Raw genomic sequence first — 20,171 nt, 5'->3', positions numbered from 1 at the left:
CCAGCTGCTTCAGCTCCTCATAGTGTTCGCGAGACTCCCAGAGTGGCCGTAGCATGGTCTCCTCGACAATGGGGAAGAGCTGGGGAGCAGAGAGTCCGGGGTCAGTCCACCATTATTAGATGGCAGAGAACACTGGAGAAGAACTGTCAGGTCCTTGGGGTACCTGTGAGTCCCAGGGATCTCACTTCCCAGTGGCCTCAAATCAAGGCTTTCAGAGAAACCCAAGGTAATGGAGTGTAAATCTCCTGGCCAGTTTCAAGTCCTGGAGACCTGGCGCAGCCCCACCCATCCCCCATTTCTGTCTCTGGCACAGATTTCCACTCTTGTCACCCCTCAGAGGACCCCAGAAAGCCTACTAACTTCTCCTGTCCCCATCCTTCCAGTAAGACAAGGGTAGGGTGGCTTCAGAGGGTCTTAGGCAGCAGACAGATCTGATGAAATCCCCGGTGGTGGTCACAGAATGAAAAGGATATGGGTGGCTCTGAGTTACCCGGAGAATGATGGGAAGGAGGTGGGGTGGAGCAAATGGGTTGGCTAGAGAGGAGTGTGTGTTTGGGACTCAGGGCTGGAAGTGGTGGCCTTAGGCAGCGCTGGGGTGTGGGAGGTGGAGGAACAGAGTTGGAAGAAGACTAGGACTTGGTTGTGAGGGTTCCCTCGCCCAAGGGAGCCAATTCCAGGTGCTCCTTTAAGGAGAAGCCTGGAAGGACAGGAAAGCCAATAGCTGGTACAGCTGGCTGGGTCTTAAGGCTGGCAGAGACAGGCAGGGACAAAGTGGGCACAGAGGGCCTGGCAGTCACACATGGAGCTCTTTGAAGAGCACCAGAGGGGGTGGCACTGGACACAGCAGAAGGAATGGCTGCTAGGCAACCATCACCATGACAGCAGATGAAGCTGTAGAGGGTTTATGTGTATGCACATGTATATACAATGCATATCCCCCAAATGTGCATGCATGCATGAGTGCACATGCGTGCTCACTGCTGCCGTACCGATAGCACAATCTCTCACCTTGGTCACTGATTCAAACATTGGGATCAGGACAAACTTGATGAACCCAATTTGGGCTGTTGCTTTGGTCACTTTGTCCCTGTCCATGAATGGGGCCACAGGAAGGCCTTCTGACTTCTCACGGTCACTCTGCAGGGAACACAGGGACAATGGCATTAAAGGCACAAAGGCCTGTGTACACAGAGCAGCCCTGTTCTTAGAGGAAGGACAGGACATGCTGCCCAGCTGGGCTCCTCATGGCCACACAGAAAGGCAGTACAATGGCGAGGACACAGAGGGCCTGCGATGAATGGCTACACAGGAGCCAAGGCGAGGTGATCATGCTGGCGTCATAGGGACCAAGTCTAGAGACAGGCTGAGTGTCTCAAGGCGTGACAAGGCAGTTTACAAGGCTCAACTTGACAGCTACTGTCTGCATTATTTTATGCCCGTATCTCCCGGTAGCTATCCTATGAACCATCTTGCTTGCCCTTGCCCCTCCACAGGGCTCCCCTCCCCTTCTTGACCCATGGCCACTTTTCTTGAGTCTACCTCTAACAGTGGCTCTGTGAGTGGCAATGGGTGGCAGTTTCACCACACTGTTTGTCCCCACTGGTGGTCATTGTCTCACATCTATAACACACCCTGTTGTTTCTGCTGTATGTCTACACAGACAGTATTGTGGAGGCTGCTGGGGTGTGGATGGATATGTCAATCACCCTAGTCTGCTCTTTCCAATGCAGCCACGCTCACAGAGCTGGAAGGAGTGCTCACGATTTGATGGCTCGGTGTCTCTTACCTGCATGAAGTATTCTTCCAGTAAACAATCCACCCATGGCTCTGCCACCTCCATGGGACGGACTTCGTTGGAGATATCGCAGCATTTTATGAGAATCATCTTCAGCTGAAAGAGACGCGACATTGAGGGCCACGGCAGACACAGCACCACCACTACTGCTGTGGGCTGACTGGATTCACCATCACAGGTGGAGAAACAGGGTGGGACGGGGGTGGGGAGGGATGCTGGCCCTGGAAGGGTACCTGCAGCACTCTGCACTGGGATCCTGGTAGTCTGAATTTTTCAGCTTCCCTGAGGAAGGATGGGACCCATCATACCCACAGAGCATCCAATACTCAAGCTTTTAGGATATAAACTGCCAGGTTAAAAACCGAGTGTGCACTTAGGCTCTTCCATGCTGAAACCGGCTCACTCTGCAGCTCAGGCTGGCCTTGAACTCCTGTTCTTCCTGCCTCCCAGCTGCTAGGATTACAGATGCCACCAAGCCTGGTTCTCAAAACGAAGTCATGGCAAGGCCAAGACAAGAAGATGCAAATTCAAGGACTGCCTAGGCTACACTGAGTGCATGGCCCTGCTGGACAACATAATGAGACTCTTGTCTCCAACTGCAAGAAAAATCAAGGCTGGGGATGTGGCTGAGGGGTCTACGGTATTTGCCTATTATATATGAAGTCCATTGCCTTGATAAATAAAAAAATTGTTAATGTGTGAAATATAAGAAAAATATATAGAGCCAGGCGGTGGTGGTGCACGCCTTTAATCCCAGCACTCAGGAGGCAGAGGCAGGTGGATCTCCTTGAGTTCGAGGACAGCTTGGTCTACAAGAGCTAGTTCCAGGATAGGCACCAAAGCTACACAGAGAAACCCTGTCTCAAAAATAAAAAAAAAAAAAAGAGAGAGAGAGAGAGACTACAGTGTATGTCTCCAAAGTGAAGCACAGAGCAATTAACTTAATCTCTAAATGCTGGGATGCTAATTGTTAATTATTTTGTTAATGCATTTTGCTCATTTTGAAGTTAATTTAATTTTGAGATAGGGTCTTACACTATAGTACAGGCTAGCTCAGAATCCAGTATAGGTAGCCCTGGTGGGTCTGAAGTGGCTGCAATCCTCCTGCCTCAGCCTCCCTAGTGTTGTGAGTACAGGGATGAACCAGCATGCTGGGTTTGCATTTTGATTTTCAGAAGGGACAGACACCACGTACACTTAGGCTACCTCCTCACCTTAAGGGAGGGGGTTGTCCCTGACCCATGGAGTACTCTTCAGGGCAGCCTTGTCTACTGCTGGCCCAGGAGGAGCTGGGATACTGAAATTCAATCACTCCTGCACTTCATGGCCAGGGGAGATACCTAGGTTCCTGGTTTTCCCAACTGAGCTATGGCTCAGCTTTCCAAAGACACAAGAGACACAACCTACCAGCGTCAGGTGTTCCTCATTGCTGTAGTCAAAATTCTCCATTTTTTCTTTGAAAGAATCCATAATTTCAGCGTGCCTTGCCATGTCGGTGGCCAAGATCAATGTGATCATGCCCTGGATGGCAAGAGGACACGGTGTCACCACATGCCAGGACCTCAGTGAGTGCTCCTCATGCTGTGCTCTGAGCTCCTGTGTGACCATCGCCCACATGCGTGCTCTGTCTGTCCCTGGGCCATGTCCACAGGCTACAGATCACAGCCTGACAGGGTAACAGAAGGGTCGTCATGCTGACTTGTAAAACCAAGCAGATTTTAAGTCTCCTAGCCTTAGTCACCTAGGTCTGTATTAGCCCTGCTCAGAGCTTGCTAGCGGATATCAGCAGCAGATCCTAAGACAATTTTCCCGTTGTCTCATCTATATGTGACTACATATAGATTATCTAAGTCAGAACATACTTGGTAACATCCCCACTATCTACTTCATAAGTGAGGATCCAAAGGCTTTAAACTCTAGCTGTGCTATGATTTGAACATGGCTGATGCCCTCCTAAACACAGGTTGAAATCTGGTCCCTAGGCTGACTGTGGTAAGAAGTGTATCCTTAAGAAGTGTTTGGGTTCCATCCTCATGAAGAATTTCATATTCTCCCCCAACTCATCCAGCACTGGGTTAAATCCACAGGGAGTGAATTCTCGCTCTTGCTCCTTAACCTTCTGCCCACATCCCTCACCAGAAACAGAGCAGATGTGGATGCCAAACTTAGACTTCTCAGCCTCAAGAACTATGAGTGATCATGAACCTCTTCCCTTTAAAACTACCCAGCCTGTGGTATTTTATTATAGCAGCTGAAACTAGACTAAGGCAGTTAACTAAATACTGGTTTAGGAAAACCAGTTTTAGTAGCATAAAAACCATAGCATCGGGGCTGGAGAGATGGGTCAGAGGTTAAGAGCATTGCCTGCTCTTCCAAAGGTCCTGAGTTCAATTCCCAGCAACCACATGGTGGCTCACAACCATCTGTAATGGGGTCTGGTGCCCTCTTCTGGCCTGTAGGCATATGCACAGACAGAATATTGTACACATAATAACTAAATAAATATTTAAAAAAAAATAAAAAAATAAAAAAAATAAAAAAACCATAGCATCCAAAACCATATTCCATATAACCCACTCTTTCATTTCTCCTTCTGTCCATCTAGCTTTCCATGCATCTACAGTATTCTATTTGTCTATATGTCCACCCATCCTTTCCATTCATCACCCACTCACCACCCACCCACCTACCCACCCTTCCTTCCTTCCATCCCTCATCCAACCATCTGCTACCCACCCTCTCACCCATCCTTCTTTCCATCCCTCATCCTTCCAATCATCTGCCACCCACTCCCTGACTCATCCATCTGCACAGCCTGCCCATCCATCCATCCATCCATCTTTTCATTCACCCACCCATTCACCTACCTACCCAGCCATCCATTATCCACCCACCTATCCCTCCATCCCATAAAACATTTACATAACATCTCTGCACCAGGTGTAGAGCATCACTTTTCCAAGAAAATAAGACCCCCAGCCTCAAAGGCCAATATGAAGCAAGCAGTCAATATGAAGAATCTTGTGTGTGTGTGTGGGGGGGGGTCTCAAATGTATATTTCTTGTGTGTGGGGGAGGGGACACATCATCTTGCACTTTGAATTATGAACTTTTTCCCGTAAAGACTGCTATTAACAGAACATTCAGTTATCCCTCAAGATCTTCAGTGACAAACTGTTTTGTATGTGTGGGTGTCGGTGCACGCACACGTGCAGGCAGGGGGACAACCTTGGTTGTTGGTCCTTGCTTTCCACCCTGTTTGAGGCAGGGTCCCCTGGTGTTCACTGTAGTGGACGCCAGGCCAGCTGGCCTGTGAGCATCAGCTAATTCTGCCTCCGTCTCTCCTTCCCCCATAGGTGTACATTACAGTTATAGACACTACTGCGTCTAGCTTTGATGTGGGTTCTGAGCTCAGGTTGTCTGGTTTATGTGGCAAGTGCTTTACCTACTGAGCCATCTCCTTATTACTTATAAAATATTTCAAAAATTTGAATAAATGATTTTTTGTTTCCAGAAGAACTCTTATTTTAGAACTCTTAAACTTCTGGAATAGGACAATCCCTTGTTATCCCCAGGGTGGCCAGCAGGAAGAAAATCCTGTTTGTACAGATTTATTGTTTACTCATCCAATTAGATGACTCTTGTTTCTCTTGGGGGTACTGCTTGCTGGAGAAACTCACACACTAAGGGATGCTCCATCAGGCTCACTGGGTGGCACTGGCCTGTGTGCCCACCTCCCTTCTTAGCATGCCCTTTACCCACTGTAGAAAAGGGTTTGTCCTAACAGTCTATGGAACGCACTTAGAGGGTGGGGCTGTGAACATGAAAGAGAGAGCAGAAGCCTGCAGACGGAAGAGAGGGCTGTACCACGAATCAGCGATTCAGTATTGACTGTTGTCAAGCACTCCAGTTAGCGTTGAACTTCTCAGAGAGCAGGCGAGGAAATAATGGTTTTTGGGGTGGCTGCTCTTTGAAAAAGCCAAGCTTCCAAGTTCTCCAGGAAGGAGGCAGACGAACCCCGCTCCATGTATAGATTTAGCTATGTGGGGAAGGAGGCAGATGAACCCTGCTCCATGTATAAATTTAGCTATGTGGGGAAGGAGGCCAGCGGAGAGTCAAAGGGGACCATCCCCAGGGATGGCAACACATGACCCTCAGAGACTTTGGGGAGTCTCCTGATGGGCATAGTATGGGTGGCCTCACTGAGCGCTGCTTTGGGGATATATAGCCCCTTATAGTTTTGGGGTCTAGAAGGCCAAAATAAAGATACTAGCATGTTCTTGTTCCTCCCAAGGCTTGAGAGAAGGCTCTTTCCTGCTCCTTATAGGTTCTGGTTGCCCAGGAATCCCTTGGCTTTGTCTATACTAGTATCTGCCTCTATGGTCCCATGCATGGTCTTTTACTGTCTTCATGTCTCTGTTCCTCTTGAGTCCACCTGTCGTTGATTAGGGCCCAATCCACAGCAGCACCTGGAGATCTTCCTTAAGGAGGTATGAGACCTCCGTTTCCAAAGAAGGTTCTGGGGGTCAGCTACCAGCAACCATCACATTTCAGACAGGGTCACCCTGGGTCCTTCCACCCCCTGTAAATGGCACTAGTGGCTCAGTCAGTTGTGGTTCAGATGGGACCTTGTGTGTGGGGAGGGCAGTGTATTAAGTGACTAAAAGTGCTCGTCTCAGGGCGGGGGTGACTAGGCTCTACGTGGTGGGTGACAGTTGTTCAGGCTGTATGGCGGATATCAGCTCTACCAGGCTGCAAGCAATGCAGGTGCCTTCCAGGCCCCACACTGCCTAGGGCCAGTTCCTCCCTTTTCTTTGTTCAGTTTCTTCCCCGACTGCAGGGACACAGGAATCATCTCAAAGGGAGCCTTTAGGGTTATATTAATGACAACGAAATGCAGGTGACACCAGGTGTATATGGCAAAGGCCCATCTCCTTGGAGACCACTTTGGGCCCTGGAGGAAGCAGGTGAGGTGAGCTGGTTTCAGGCTCCCTGATGGGTACTGCTGTAACCAAGAGCCTCTGAGGAGCAGGGTTCTGCTAGGACCCCACAAAGCCCTGGCCGCACACACCTGCCTGATCTGCCTGAAGCCCTCAGGTGGCACACTGGAGAAGATGTTGCACTCAGGCCTTGCCAGGATCTGGAAGGCAATGGCGCAGTGGTGGTTCTCCAGAGGTGAGATGTCGTTGTAGCGCACAGCCAGCTCCGTGCGGGCGTTGATCTGGTATCTAGGATGTGTGGAGAGAGCAGGAGACTCAGGCACCCTGCCACTGGCATCTGTATGCCAGCGTGTGCATGGTTCCTGCAGAAGCTGGAGGTGCCTAAGGGCGAGTGACTAGATGCCTGCTCCCACCAGAAACTTGCTTCGCTGAACCCCTGGCTCTCCTGTAACTGGATATCCCATGCCTTGAAGTCCAACCTGTGATCTCAGCTCTCTCCCTGTGGTGATGCCTTGAAGACATCAAGGTTCCAAAAACTCAGATTTTCGGTATATGCAAAGACAGGATTTCGGGAAAGAGGAAACAGGTTTGTTCTCTTACCCTACCCTATACGTAATTAAGTATGTATGTTTAAACGTATGTATGTATGTACATATGTATGTACATGCATATATAACAAGATCTCATTCTGCAGCCCAGGTGGCTTGGAAAGTGGGATCTTTTTGCCTCACTCAGCCTCCAAGAGCTGGGCTTACAGGAAAAGCCCCACTGTGCCATTCTAAGGGTTGGTTAATGCTAAAATGTTGTTGGCAACCTGATGTTGGCAGCTGTGGTGACCAATAAATGTGCAGAAAGGTAACAGAGGACTTGCTGGGACCGCCTCTGAGGAGTCCTCATGGCCACACCTGGCATTGACTCTGTCTCTGAGGAGTACACATGGCTAGACCTGGGACCCACTCTGCCCTGACAAATCGTGGCCCCAGGGACATCTGATGTCACATGCAGCCACGAAGGTGCATCAGAGAAAAACCTATGTGTCACTGAATTCAGGCCCCCACTATGAGGGAGGACTCTGTCGGTTCCGTGGGGTGGCATTCTACTCTACTGGAGACAGGAGGTTCTTGGGCCCATCCTCTTGGTCCCGTTACCTGCCTTTCCTAGCCCTGCTTTCACCCACTCTAGCCCTGCTCCTCTGCATGTGCCTTTGGAAGCATCCTGGAGAGGGAGCATCCTGGAAGACAGTGGTGTCAAGTCCCACTGTCTCCCACGGGGGAGGGAGCAGGCTGCCATGCACCTTCAGAGCCTGGGGCTGATAAAAAGGGACTGTGGCTACCTGTGTGGGTTGGTAGCCTTGGAGGTACCCTCCTGGGGGAGACCCAGGGCCCTGGACAGAGTCCAAAGCTGGGAACTACATCCTACAGGGCTAGGGGTCTAAGTTAGCAGCTCCGTCTGAGAGCTGCTGGGTAAGCTGAGTTTCCCCTGAGAGAAGGGGCACTTTCTAAAGCAGAAAGGAGAAAGAAACTCCAAACGTACGTGTTGTTGTACCCTGGGTGGTCCAGATCATGGCAGATGGCTGCGGTCATCAGGACCAAGATGTCCATCTGGGAAAACTTCTCCTGGATTAGGAGAGAGTCAGGCGTCTGTCCTCCTCCTGGGAGGGCAGGAGGGGTGGGGGACAGACTAGGCTGCAGTGACAGGGGCGGAGGACACAGTCCCTGCAGAGGTCACACGCCCCCTGGGCTGGGGGCAGGGAGGGCCCAGGTACTCGGCAGGGTGAGGGATGGAGGGTGGGGGCTGGCAGGACCCACCTGGAGGCCACAGAGCCAGACCATGCTGTACATCATCTGCGTCACACAGAAGCAGTGCCGGAAGTTGTGGAAGGGGTTGTTCCTGTAGTTGTCGTGCACACAGAGCTGTGGGGAGGGAAGGGTCAGCTCACCGCCCCTGCTCCCATGAGGCTCCCAGGCAACAGGTGTCCCCAAGTTCGCCATCACAGGACAGTGCAGCCCAGGAGCCCTGCAATGTCCCACCATGCTACAACCTGGGGGCAGGGAAGAAAGTATCCCCCCGTGTCTGCTGAGCCACACTGGGATGGAAAGCTGGGAGTGGGGCAGGGACATTTCACGAGGGACTCTAGGTTCCCAGGCCTATTGGACAATTAGCAGACTTTTAGTTCTGGATTCATTTTATCCCTTAGTAAAAGATCTGCTACGAAGCACCCATGCCTACCTCCATATACATATAGCCACCCACACCATGCCCAAGACAGATACACTCTCACAAACACACATCCACACTGCCAGGGACATACACTCCCTATCACACACATTCTCACTCCCAGACACACACATGTACACACGCACATTTATATACTCATAGACATAACTCCACGCACGACTCATATAACCTCCTTATCCACACACCCCCAGACACACATGACACCCCCAACTCCACACACCTCTGCTTTAGTGGGCTGCCTTGTGGGTTTCTTCTTGATTGTCATACTGTTTCCTTACTCCTCTGAGGGCATGGGGGGGGACGGGGGGACAAATGACCTAACAGATGCCCGCTCTGCAGAAGCCCACTGCCACCAGGAAAGGCAGAGTAGACCATTCCGGTGTGGCAGGGGAAGTGACAGGTCCGAGTGTGGGTTCATCACTTACCAGCCATCTGCGGAGTGTGATGGGGTTGATGTTGAAGTCCCTGACCAGGCCGAGGTCATGGTACATATGCTCTAAGCAGCTCAGCATCTGTAGGAACAGGGCCAGGGGTGAGAGGTCAGGGGTCAGGGGTCAGGGGTCAGGGGGAGCAGGCAGGCCAGCTGACCTTCTTTCCCATGCACTGTCCTGAACAGTGCCCATGGGGATGACGGAGAAGAGTGGGACAGGCCAATTGTAGGATCACCCAGACAGGTGGTGACAGCCCGCAGGCCTCCTGGGAGTGAAGTGACAAGGTGTGTTCCAGTCACTATAGCAACCTTGTGTAGGAAGACACAGCTGCAAAGGGTGACACCAAAATGATCACAACCTGAGTCGAGGGTTAAGGGTTGCGAGGAAGCTCAGCCACCGTACACGTGGGAAAGGGTGTCACTGAGGGCCACCCCTTCCTCGCTCAAGGCTTTTGAGGAGCTGGAGTCCACTCGTCTTGCTGGGACTAGAGATGCTTTCTACTGCCTTGATCTGGAGGGCGGATCTCTTGTCCAGACAAATGTTATTTCTGGAAATTCCGTCATCTGTAGATACTTGGTATAGGGCGAGACAGACATGGTGTTGAATTCTGCTGTCTTTTTTCAGGTCTCTGCAAGTATCTGCCAGAGTTTTGACACTAAGTAAGCCAATGAGGAATAGAAAAGGGACACGTAACTAAGCCTGGATACAGCGGCTCTGCTTCTGGGAGAAGCAGGTCTGTAATACAGAGCAGAGGGGGACAGCCCTGTGGACACATGGCATGGTCCCAGCAGGGAGCACTTCCCCTAGGCCACACATCAGTGCCAGCCTGGTCCTGGGTACCAGCGTCCTAGTACCTGCACAGGGCAACAGTTGTTAGGGCTATAGCCTGGCCAGTTTCCCTTGCATCTGGGCACCAAGTGGCATCTATGTGAGGGACTGAATTATGTCCCATCAATAGTATGTAGAGACCCCACCACGACATCCCCACCAACGTGACCATACTGGGGACAGGGTTTTTACAGAGGCAACCAAGATAAATGTGGTCATAGGAGGGGCCCAATTCAATTTGACCATGACTCTGTAGGGACAGATAGGACACAGACACAGAGATAATGGAGAGAAGATGTCATCTGTGAGCTAAGGGGACAGTGCAGGGATGACCAACCCAAGACACCTTGACCGTGACCTCCGGGCTCCAGGACAATGAGACAATAACACACTGCTGCTGTTGTTGATGCCACCCAGTCTGTGGTGGTTTGACATGGCCGACTGTCAGAGGAAATGTGTGCATGCCACCAAGCTCTATTCTTTTTTGTTAATTCATATGTATGGGCACTGGGAATGCGGCAGTTAATGTGACGTTTTGGGACTATGATAATTAAATTCTGTTGGTAGCAGAGAATTCTATGGTACCACAAGTTCATTTGAGAAACAGAAAACAATCTCTCACTCGGACCTCACAGGGGACTTAGGCTGTCACGGAGCATCCCGAGGGTATGGTGGCCATACACGCATCTTTGAGAAGTCATTGGCTTTGAAGATGCTGGCCCCAGAAAGCACTTCCTGCAGAGCAACAAGGGGTCTGGCCCTGGCTTGAGGACAGCTGACTCCCCAGATGCTGGCTGGCAGCTGCTGTCCATCCAGGGCTACCGGTCCTCCCACCGTACGGAATGCCAGCCCTCAGGACCTTCGGGCAACCATTGGGTTTGCCCCAGAGGCCCAGGCAGTGTTCTGAGAAGCCCTGGAGAGATGAAATATTTGCTGTGGAGCCACAGCTGAGAGATTCCGAGAACTGCCAGACGCCACCATCTGCTACCACTTCTGTGATGGACATGGTGGCTTCGGAGCAGGCGTGATGGTCTGTTCCCTGAGCGGTGGCTCCTGAAGATGGTGATGAGCACTGATCAAGAGGGGACGACTTCCCAGGTGACAGCGGGTGATCCTTCAGTGTGGCAGGGCAGCCACCTCACTGCCTGCAGTCTCTGATGACGCCTCATAGGACCTGAGGCACCAGAACAATGTACGATCACATCCTGGACTAGGCCTGAGAAGGATATTGGGTGGACCTATGGGTAGATGTGGCATTGCCCCCACTGGAAGAGAGAGGTGTGCCACCAAAGGGCCCTGATGCTCTTTGCCATCTCAGGCTCAGGCGGCTGCCCAGGTCCTCGGTGCATGTTCAGTCATGCCTACTTGCTGTTCACAGTTGAATCTGCCCGAGACCGAGGCTCTTGATTTGAGGCATTTTTCTGGCTTACCACCGGAAGGCAGCAAGAAATCTCTAGAAGCATCCCGCTAGTCTGTCTGGCCGAAGCTATGGGCAGTGGAAGATGTCACATGGCTGGGTCCAGCTGTAAGAGCCACTCACCGTGCCCTCCTGCCAGCCAGAGAGCAGCTATGACCACGGTCTGCAAAGTGAAGGCAGAAGGGTGATGCTTCTATTATGGATGTGTGAGTTCTTCAGCCTTGGGGACAACCTTCGCTCCCACCACAGGGAGCACTGTGCTCGGAGGCTCCATGGAGGGGGTAGCAGCAGCAGAAAAAACAAAACACAAACCCTCAAGTATTGGTTTCTATGCAGCCACCCTCACTAGAGACATTGACTGGCTAAAGCCAACGACTGGGTATTGGGACTATCCTAGAGAGTGAGGCAGGAGCCGGGCTGGCCATCTACTGGTGGGAGGAGCCACATTCTGAGCCACCTGCTGTACCTTTCTTTGTCACAGTCTTGCTCTGCCCAGGCCCTGGAGGCACTAGTGTCTCTTCAAAGCCCTATCTTTGTTTCTGGTACCTGTGCTCAGGAAACTGTGACTCCACACTGAACTGGAAGGACTGCACATCTAAGACGCTGCCTGAACGCTGATCTCTGCATGCCGGCTTCATACCTTGGAGCTGGAGCACGGAACCCTTGGTAGCTGCACCTCTGGCATTTTGTTGATGGGGTGCTCTTCCAGTGAACTGAGCTAGGTCCTGCTTTTCTGTTTTGTTGTTGTTTGTGGATGTATGGGGAGGTTGTATGTGTGAGGGCAAGCGTGAGGGTGTGTGTGTGTGCACACACACGAGTGTGGAGGCCAGAGGTTGATATAGTATTTTTGCTTTGTTTTGTTTTTTGAGACAGGGTTTCTTTGTGTAGTCCTGGCTGACCTGGAACTTGCTCTGTAGACCGAGCTGGCCACAAACTCAGAGATTCACTTGCCTCTGTTTCCGGAGTGCTGGGATTAAAAGTGCGTGCCCACCACCACCTGGTATCTTTCTTGATTGCTATCCACCCTTTCGAAAACCTGAGGCAGGATCTATCACTTGAACACAGAGCTCACTGATTAGACCAGTCTGTCTAACCAGCCTGCTCAGGGCATCTCTGCCTCCCTTGTGCTGAGATCACAGGCAGTTGCCATACCCAGGAGACATTTACATGGATGCTGCAGATCCAAACCCCAGTCCTCACTGTAGACAACAAGCTCCTTAAGCCATCAAGCATCTCCCAGCCTAGTCTCTGCTTTTCTGGCCAAAGTTCCCCAGCCAAAGGCCCTCTGATGCTGGGCAGGAACATGCTGGAAGAGGTTTATTTGGGAAATGTGGGGACTCTCCTGTCTAAAGGCACAAAATCCCATTTGCTACAACTGACCTTGCCAAGGGACAGGGAGCAGTTTGGTCTATTTCCACGAGTCTGTGCTTTGGAAAAGCGAAGAGCCCTTAGGCTTTGGTGAGTTGCCCATGAGGAGGGACTTGTTCTTTCTCCGCGTTGATATTTCTTAGCAAATAAGAAACTTTGAAGAAATATCTTCCGGTCAAAACCGACTCCTCTCTCTTCAAATCTCACATAGGCACTATCTTGTGTCCAGCCGTCCGGGGCCTCTGTTGGTGACACATTCCAGTAGGATGCTCCTTTGGAGGCCCCTTTCAGCAGGAAACAGCTGTTCCAAACAGCGGTTCTGCCTCCACATGGCAACATCTTCCCACGTATCCTGAAGATGAGAGTGTGCTCAGCCTGGGCCTGGGTTCAGCTGGTTGCCTGGGGTCATTTTTGGTGTCATCAGAAGGTCAGGGGTTGCTGGTATTCTTTTTTAAAGCTTGGGTAAGGCCCCCTTGCCTTGGGCTCTGACTTTTGTATCCCTCTGAGCCCACTGAGTCATTTTGAATTAATATCTAGAAATTTTAATTCAGGAGTGTTTAACTTAAAAAAAAAAAAAGACAAGAGAAAGCACACGGGAGGAACAGCCTGGGCACAGCCCCCAGTCAGCTGCCGTCCTGAGCAGCTGTCCCCAGTGACCGGAGAACCTGGGTGTCCCTCACCTACCTCGTTGGGTTCCCAAAGCCAGACATCGAAGGTGGGCTTCCGGAGGGCTTCGATGGTCTCTGGGGAGAGCAGGTACTAGGAAGACGGGAGTGGTATGTTAGCCAGACAGTGGGGCGTCTGTCTGTGAGTGACTAAAGCCGTGCTCACGGCGGCATCAGGGTGAGCATTTTCTCTCTTCTCCAGTCCCCCTCACAGATGCTGTGAACAGACTCGGGGCTGTCCTTCCTTGGAAGTTGTTACTGGACTCCCCTCTATAGTGGCATGGGCTACAAGGGGCTCCTAGGAACGCTTGAATGATAGAAATGTTCCCTGTATTTACCATGATGGTAATCTCATGACTATGTGTGTCAGAACTCACTGTGCTCAGAGCCCAAAAAAATGAACTTCACACTGTCAATCAGATCTCAACAGTAAAAGCTACATAAAGTGAAGAGAAGGGACAATAAACCACTGGGCACATGTTCACATCCCTGCCGAGAAGCTCTGCTGGGTTTGTGGGGGGGGGGGGAGCCACCCCTGGAATCAGCCTCAAGCTAAGCCACACCCTGGCTGATGAAGGCCTGAGGCTGAAGTTGGGTCCACTGAGCACTGAGGTGTAGGGTGAACTGTTGGTGGCAAGGGTGATATTCTGGACACGAGGCAGCAGGAGGGCCGCCATGGGGTTAGCCTTCTTCATTCTCTTAAGAAGGGACTGGTGTAGAGACTGGCTCAGTTTGTTCCCGTCTGGGCCATGTAATCCCCAGACAGGATTGCAAAAGATATGGGCCATGTTTGTCCATGCGGAAAGGTGTTGGTCTCCTGGATGACACTCAGTGCACAGCTTGGACAGATGTGGAACAAATCACTGACTAGTGGGCTCCAGGGACCTATGGGGGCTTCCAGGAGAACCTGTGGGTGGTTGGCTTAACCTCAGCGTAAAAGTGCAAGCCAGGGTTTAACCAGAGTCCGCTGCTATGGGGGTGGCGTTCTTTGGAGGCATTGAAAACAGCTGAATTCCAGGTCATAGCTACTTGACTCTGGGCTTGGCTGTTTTTAAAACTCAGGAAACTTTTGTGAAAAGCTTTCCATAAAAACGGTTTTGTTCAGGGACAGGGGAACCAGTGATGCAGATTTTTAAGATCCTTGTTGAAGTTCCTTGGTGGAATGTTTGTATGCAGATGTCTTTTATGTCAGCTGTGGGCTGGGGAGGGAAGGAGCTCTGGAATTGCTTCTCTAAACAAATGTCCAAGAGAAAAATATCCTGCCTGACAACCTCCCACCCTTCCTCAGCCCGTGATAGGGATGGAGGGGGGCGGTGTTGGCACTGTGCAGAGCAAGGGGCCAGTCATGGGTTCCTGTGTCCTGGGTCTGAGGGACACAAAGCTAAAACTTTCCCTGCGCCAGAAACCCATCTCACCTTGGGGTAAGTGGGGACATCACGTCGGGGTGTCAGCTTCTTGTTATCCAAAAAACTGTATTTACAGGGACAGTTGGTCCTGGAGGGGAGAGGAAGAACTAGTTATGGCATGGTACTCTGGCTGGGAAGCACTCTGTATACTGCTCAGGGCAGCAGAGCAAACGGAACACACAGCCCCAACCCTAGGACCCATAGCCTCAGCCCCGGACCTGTAGCCCTAGTCCTGGAACGCACAGACCCAACCACCAGATTTGCCATAGGGGTATCCAGCAGGGCAGCTGGGAGATGCTTGGTTCCTGGATAGCATATAGGGATACCCTGAAAGCCAGGTGATAATGTGGCCAGAGCTCACTTTTTAAATAAATTAATAAATTTATTAATATATGTATAATTAATAAACTTACACTTGGAAATAAATTTATTATAATCTATTAGTCTATTATTTAAGAGATAGCTACAAAATCTTTTTAAAAGACACAAGAACTTTTTTTCTTTTCCCTTGCTTGCTTTTGTTTTTCTGAGACAGGATCTCACGTAGCCCAGGCTGGCCTCAACTTGCTATGTAACCAAGGATGACCTTGGACTTCTGAGCCCCCTGCAGGCTAGGATTATAGAGGTGCCTTACCACCCACCCCTAGTTTATGCAGCGTTGGAGATGGAAGCCAGGGCTTCGGGAACAGGAGGCAAACACTCTACCAGCTGAGCCACATCCTATACACAGTAGAACATCTGATTCTCAAAGACTCAGCCGAGTGTGGCGGTCCACGCCTGTGACGTCAGCACCCAGGTGATGAGGCTGAAGGGTCTTGTGTCTGCGGCCAGCCTGGGCCACAGGTGGGGATCCCGATGCAGAACAAACAAAAGCCAACAAACACAGCAGAAAAACAAAAGAAACTCTCACGTTCCCACTTGCCCATTTCTCCCCAAGCCCCACACCCCGGACGGCACTCTGACAACAGCCTGGGGTGTCTTTTCAGAAGGTTCTGAGGCACAGAAACACATGGCTAGACACCTGAGCTTTCCAGTCACATGCAGTGTTGGGTTAAGAAAACGGGTGGTATTGTGGGAAAATATATGCCCTGTGTGGTTACAATTTGATCTACTTTTTTTTTCATAACATTACAAGCAAAGAAGATCGCAAAACAGTATTTTTAAGTTTTTTTTTTCCTTCAAAACTAGTTGAACATACCCAAGAAAACACCAGGGAGGGAGACTTTGCAATGGATTTAAATTGAAGACAGGCCTGGATGTTGTCACTATCAGTGACCCCCCCCCCCCCGGATTGTCTGGAGTCTTCCGTGAGCCTGCGATATTTCCAAGCCCAGAATCATAAATCTATTCCTTTTGAAACACAGCCTTTACCTCCCTCCCAACTGCACACTTGCCAAGACTATCAGGTTTCTGTGATGGCCGCTGTACCGAACACAGATGTAGTAAATCTGTGACAGAAGGAACGGACGGAATAGCCCAGTGAAGCCATGTCACTCACCCCTGCCCTGTCCACATGCCACCCTGATTTCAGATAGGCTCCTCTCTTGGCTGCGTAGGGTGGTACGATGCTCCCTTTCTCCCTGAATCTCGTTTGTATAAACATTCACACGTGTTCTATTCTGTGTCTTCTGCCCCCTGCCCAAGCATATGGAAGCCCTCACCAGGCACTATCTATGCTGACACTGGAATCCCGCTCCTTCCTGCTGAGGCCTTGGGGGCAGACCAGGATGCTGGGTGCCTGCTGACCCTGTCTCGGCCAGCCACTTCTCACTCTAGGCCCCGTTGCCACAGGAACCAGCATCCTCCAGCTGGCTGAACAATTGGCATAGCACCTCTTCTTTTTGTCCCATTTGGAGCTCATTTTTGCCTCATTTCCTGGGGTTCCCATCCTCCCATCCCCTGGGGATCAATCAGTTCATGGTCAAGACCATTTGTCTCGGACAAAGGCAGAGATTATACCCTCCAAACCTCAGGCTCTACCCCATCTTTCTGCATGACCCTGCCTTGGTCTTGCTCCCTTCTCGTTCCTTCATTGTGCGGTGCAGGAAACCACAGTAGCCGCATTCAACTTACTTCTGCTCTGAATGTAGCCTAGCCATTGGAGTTCTTTCTTTGCTGGGAAACAGAGGAAACTGAGGGGGTCTAAGGAGAAGACTGTCCTGCCCAGGGCGTTGGCAGGCTGTGCGTGTGCCCCCTGCTGTCCCAGTTAGGTTCTGGTGGATTCAGACCCCCGGCAGGGTGTGTTCACAGTGGGCTAATGCCAGTCTTCTCTTCAGACTCACGATTGTGGCGCTGGCTGTGATCCCCCCATACCCACCCCACTGGCTCCTATTCTTTCTGCTCCCCGAGAAAGGCAAGAATATGGCAAACTGCATCCCTCAAGGGTACAACATTTCTTTACAATCCAGGTGAGGCTACACAGCCTCATCCGGGGGGATGGGGGCTTGATTTCTGGGTGTGCATCTATACTTAAAATGAATTCCTTCCATCAACAAGACAGAAGGGGCAGCACAAAAACCACACTCCCCATTCTGCATTCAGAATACTAAAGCATTGGGTCCAGGAGAAAACCGGCTACAGGGCCCTGAGCCAGGACTAGGTGTGGACTCGACCATAGCCAGTGCCCCAGATCGGCTTGCTCATGTGGAGGTGGAATCTGAGCATGTCGCCCCCTTGTGGACACTAAAGCAACCCACGGACCCATCTCGCTTAGAAGGAATGCCCCATCACTGCCTATGGACAGTGCCACTTCTGCAAGCCTGCTGGGGCACTGGAGGGCTCTGGCTTATGTCTCTGAGCTCCAGACTGTACCTGTGGGGTACAGAGGCACACGTGACACTGAGCCGAGCCAAAGACCCACTACAGGCAGACTGCCAGCGCTGCTGATGGGGGCCGGCACAGAGGCCACTTGCCCCTACTTGGTCCTGGAGAGTCAGGCTTCCTGGGGTGATAGCAGGCTGAGTGAGGCCTTGGGTCCAAGGTTGTCAGGTTGGTTTCCAGCCTCAGCTGACTACCATCTGCCCCTGGGTTCTTCTTAGTGGGACTCTCTTGACCCCTGAAGAGCTACTTTCTTAAGGACAATGGGAGTGCACTATTCACTCAGTTTCCTATGGCTGCAAAATGCTTTGCCCTGTTTCATCCAAATCAAAGGAACAAGGGCTCCCAAACTCTACACCAGCTGGCCAGTCCATGTGACACTGAGCATGACAGGGTTCCCATAGGACAACAGGGTGTACCTCTCGCCCTCCCTGAGACAACTGCACAGGGACCACTGGCTTTCCACGTACCTCCTACCTGCAGGCAAGAGCCACACCCACCCTCAGCAGGCAGCCTGGCTTTATTTGAGTTCAGGCAGTGGTCTCCAGTGCAGTTTGGGATTCTAAGACAACTGAGATTGCTTGTTTAGGGCTGGTCCTTGCTCCGGGGTTGCTCTATGGTCATGCACTCTGGTTTTTTGTGGATAGTCCTGCTGACCAACTATCCAGTAGGCACATTTTGCTTGGATTACTGGTCACCGGCCTCTGCGGACACCACCTTTGATGGGCTGTGTGATCCAAGTTCATGACAATGGGAACACTTGCTGTGCCCCTCTGCCAGAAGGGGCTCCCCTGGGAACTGGGAGACCTGGGGGTGAAAACTGGGGTTCCCTATAAGCCAAACACCTTTGTCTTCTTACCACTATCTTTAAAAATAGATAGCAGCTGGGTGTGGGGGCATGTGTATTTAATCCCAGCACTCGGGAGACAGAGGCAGGGGGATGAATCCCAGTTAGTTCAAGGCCAGCCTGGTCTAAAGAGCGAGTTCCAAGACAACCACAGCTAAATAAACAAACAAAAACAACACCCACAACCACAACAAAAAACCCAAAACAAAACAACAAAAACCAGACCTCAACTTCCTTCAAGTGGGGAATTTACGGTCACACAGGTCTGAAGGAGAGGGAGCTCCCTCTCCTGTGCGGCCATTTTCCAGCTCGCGCCTGCAACAAAACCCACTTTTTAAGAAAACATAGGGGGTTGGGAAGATGGCTGAGCAGCTATGTGAGCACTTACTGTTCTTGCAGAGGACCTGGGTTCTATACCCAGCACCCACATGGCAACTCACAACTGCCTGTAACTCTAGTTCCAGAGGATCTGACTCTTTCGGTCACCATGGGCACCAGACATGCAAATGGTGCACGGACACACATACAGGTAACACTCATACATATAAACTAAAAATAAACAAAGAAACAAAACTCTTCAAGAGAATGGGATGGAGGAGCATTGGCACAACAGGCTTCCTCTAGCTAGTGTCAACCACGTTGGAACCAAGTCACAATAGCTTTTGTGTGTGGGGACACAAAGCCATATTCCATTGCATGCTTTCCACACGGACCCCTTTCCAGGGCCAAGTGCTGCAGGCTCCGGGCACACACTCACCTGCTGTTTCTGGCGGCCAGCTCCTCCCGCATCTTCTTAATGTCACTCTTGCATTTTTCGATCTCCACCACTTTAAGTCCTTCCACTGGTGACAAACAGACACAGATGGGGTCACCAGAAGTAGTCGCAAGGATCTAGTCAGGCTGGTAGCTGAGGGTCTCGGGAGGATGCTGGCTCACAGCAGACGCTTCCACGCCTTCCCATGCTACTGATATGTGGGGATCCCTCAGCTCCCCACCAGTCAAGAAACAAACAGGCAACGTCAAGGAAGAGCAGGGTGAGTGAGACTCAGTCACATTCTGGGCGGGTGTGTATGTGTGTGTGTGTCCCAGTGAACTGGAGGGTGTGCCTGCCAACAAGCTACTAGCCAAGATGTTCCCTCGGAAATGCGGGGAATGCCTGGAAATGCTGCCGGAAGCTGGGTTCTTGAGGAACCAAAACAATGATTATGTTATTTTATGACCACCTCTTGGTTTTCTGTCAAAGGACAGTGCCCACCGTGACAATGTATTCTCTTTCTCACTCAGTTGGGCTCAGAATAACTGTTAAAAACACAGCACGGGGGCTGGAGAGATGGCTCAGAGGTTAAGAGCACTGACTGCTCTTCCAGAGGTCCTGAGTTCAATTCCCAGCAACCACATGGTGGCTCACAACCATCTGTAG

The 20,171-nt window shown here is 51.1% G+C and overlaps 1 protein-coding gene across 6 annotated transcripts in view; it reads right to left on the bottom strand.

Moving 5' to 3' along the window:
- Positions 1 to 20,171, bottom strand: part of Pde9a (phosphodiesterase 9A) — an 88,180-nt gene that overhangs the window by 4,625 nt on the left and 63,384 nt on the right. For 5 of the 6 annotated variants that reach the window (XM_041634610.1, XM_041634608.1, XM_041634611.1 and 2 more), the window contains 11 exons: positions 19,509 to 19,593; positions 15,097 to 15,175; positions 13,701 to 13,775; positions 9,398 to 9,484; positions 8,543 to 8,647; positions 8,268 to 8,350; positions 6,866 to 7,022; positions 3,203 to 3,316; positions 1,787 to 1,891; positions 1,009 to 1,137; positions 1 to 79 (listed from right to left, as the gene is read on the bottom strand). The exon at positions 1 to 79 is cut by the window's left edge and continues 17 nt beyond it. In XM_041634610.1, coding sequence (XP_041490544.1) covers positions 1 to 79; positions 1,009 to 1,137; positions 1,787 to 1,891; positions 3,203 to 3,316; positions 6,866 to 7,022; positions 8,268 to 8,350; positions 8,543 to 8,647; positions 9,398 to 9,484; positions 13,701 to 13,775; positions 15,097 to 15,175; positions 19,509 to 19,593 — 1,098 coding nt within the window. Of the gene's footprint in view, positions 80 to 1,008; positions 1,138 to 1,786; positions 1,892 to 3,202; positions 3,317 to 6,865; positions 7,023 to 8,267; positions 8,351 to 8,542; positions 8,648 to 9,397; positions 9,485 to 13,028; positions 13,369 to 13,700; positions 13,776 to 15,096; positions 15,176 to 19,508; positions 19,594 to 20,171 lie in introns of those variants that run through there. The other variant, XM_041634612.1, reaches the window with a different exon arrangement.

The sequence above is a fragment of the Microtus oregoni genome, unplaced genomic scaffold, assembly GCF_018167655.1.
Source record: "Microtus oregoni isolate MIOR12 unplaced genomic scaffold, Mior012 000046F_ref0000063, whole genome shotgun sequence".
Taxonomy (NCBI): Eukaryota; Metazoa; Chordata; class Mammalia; order Rodentia; family Cricetidae; genus Microtus; species Microtus oregoni.
The sequence above is the reverse complement of the archived record's forward strand: the minus strand, read 5'-3'. Positions and strand labels throughout refer to the sequence as shown.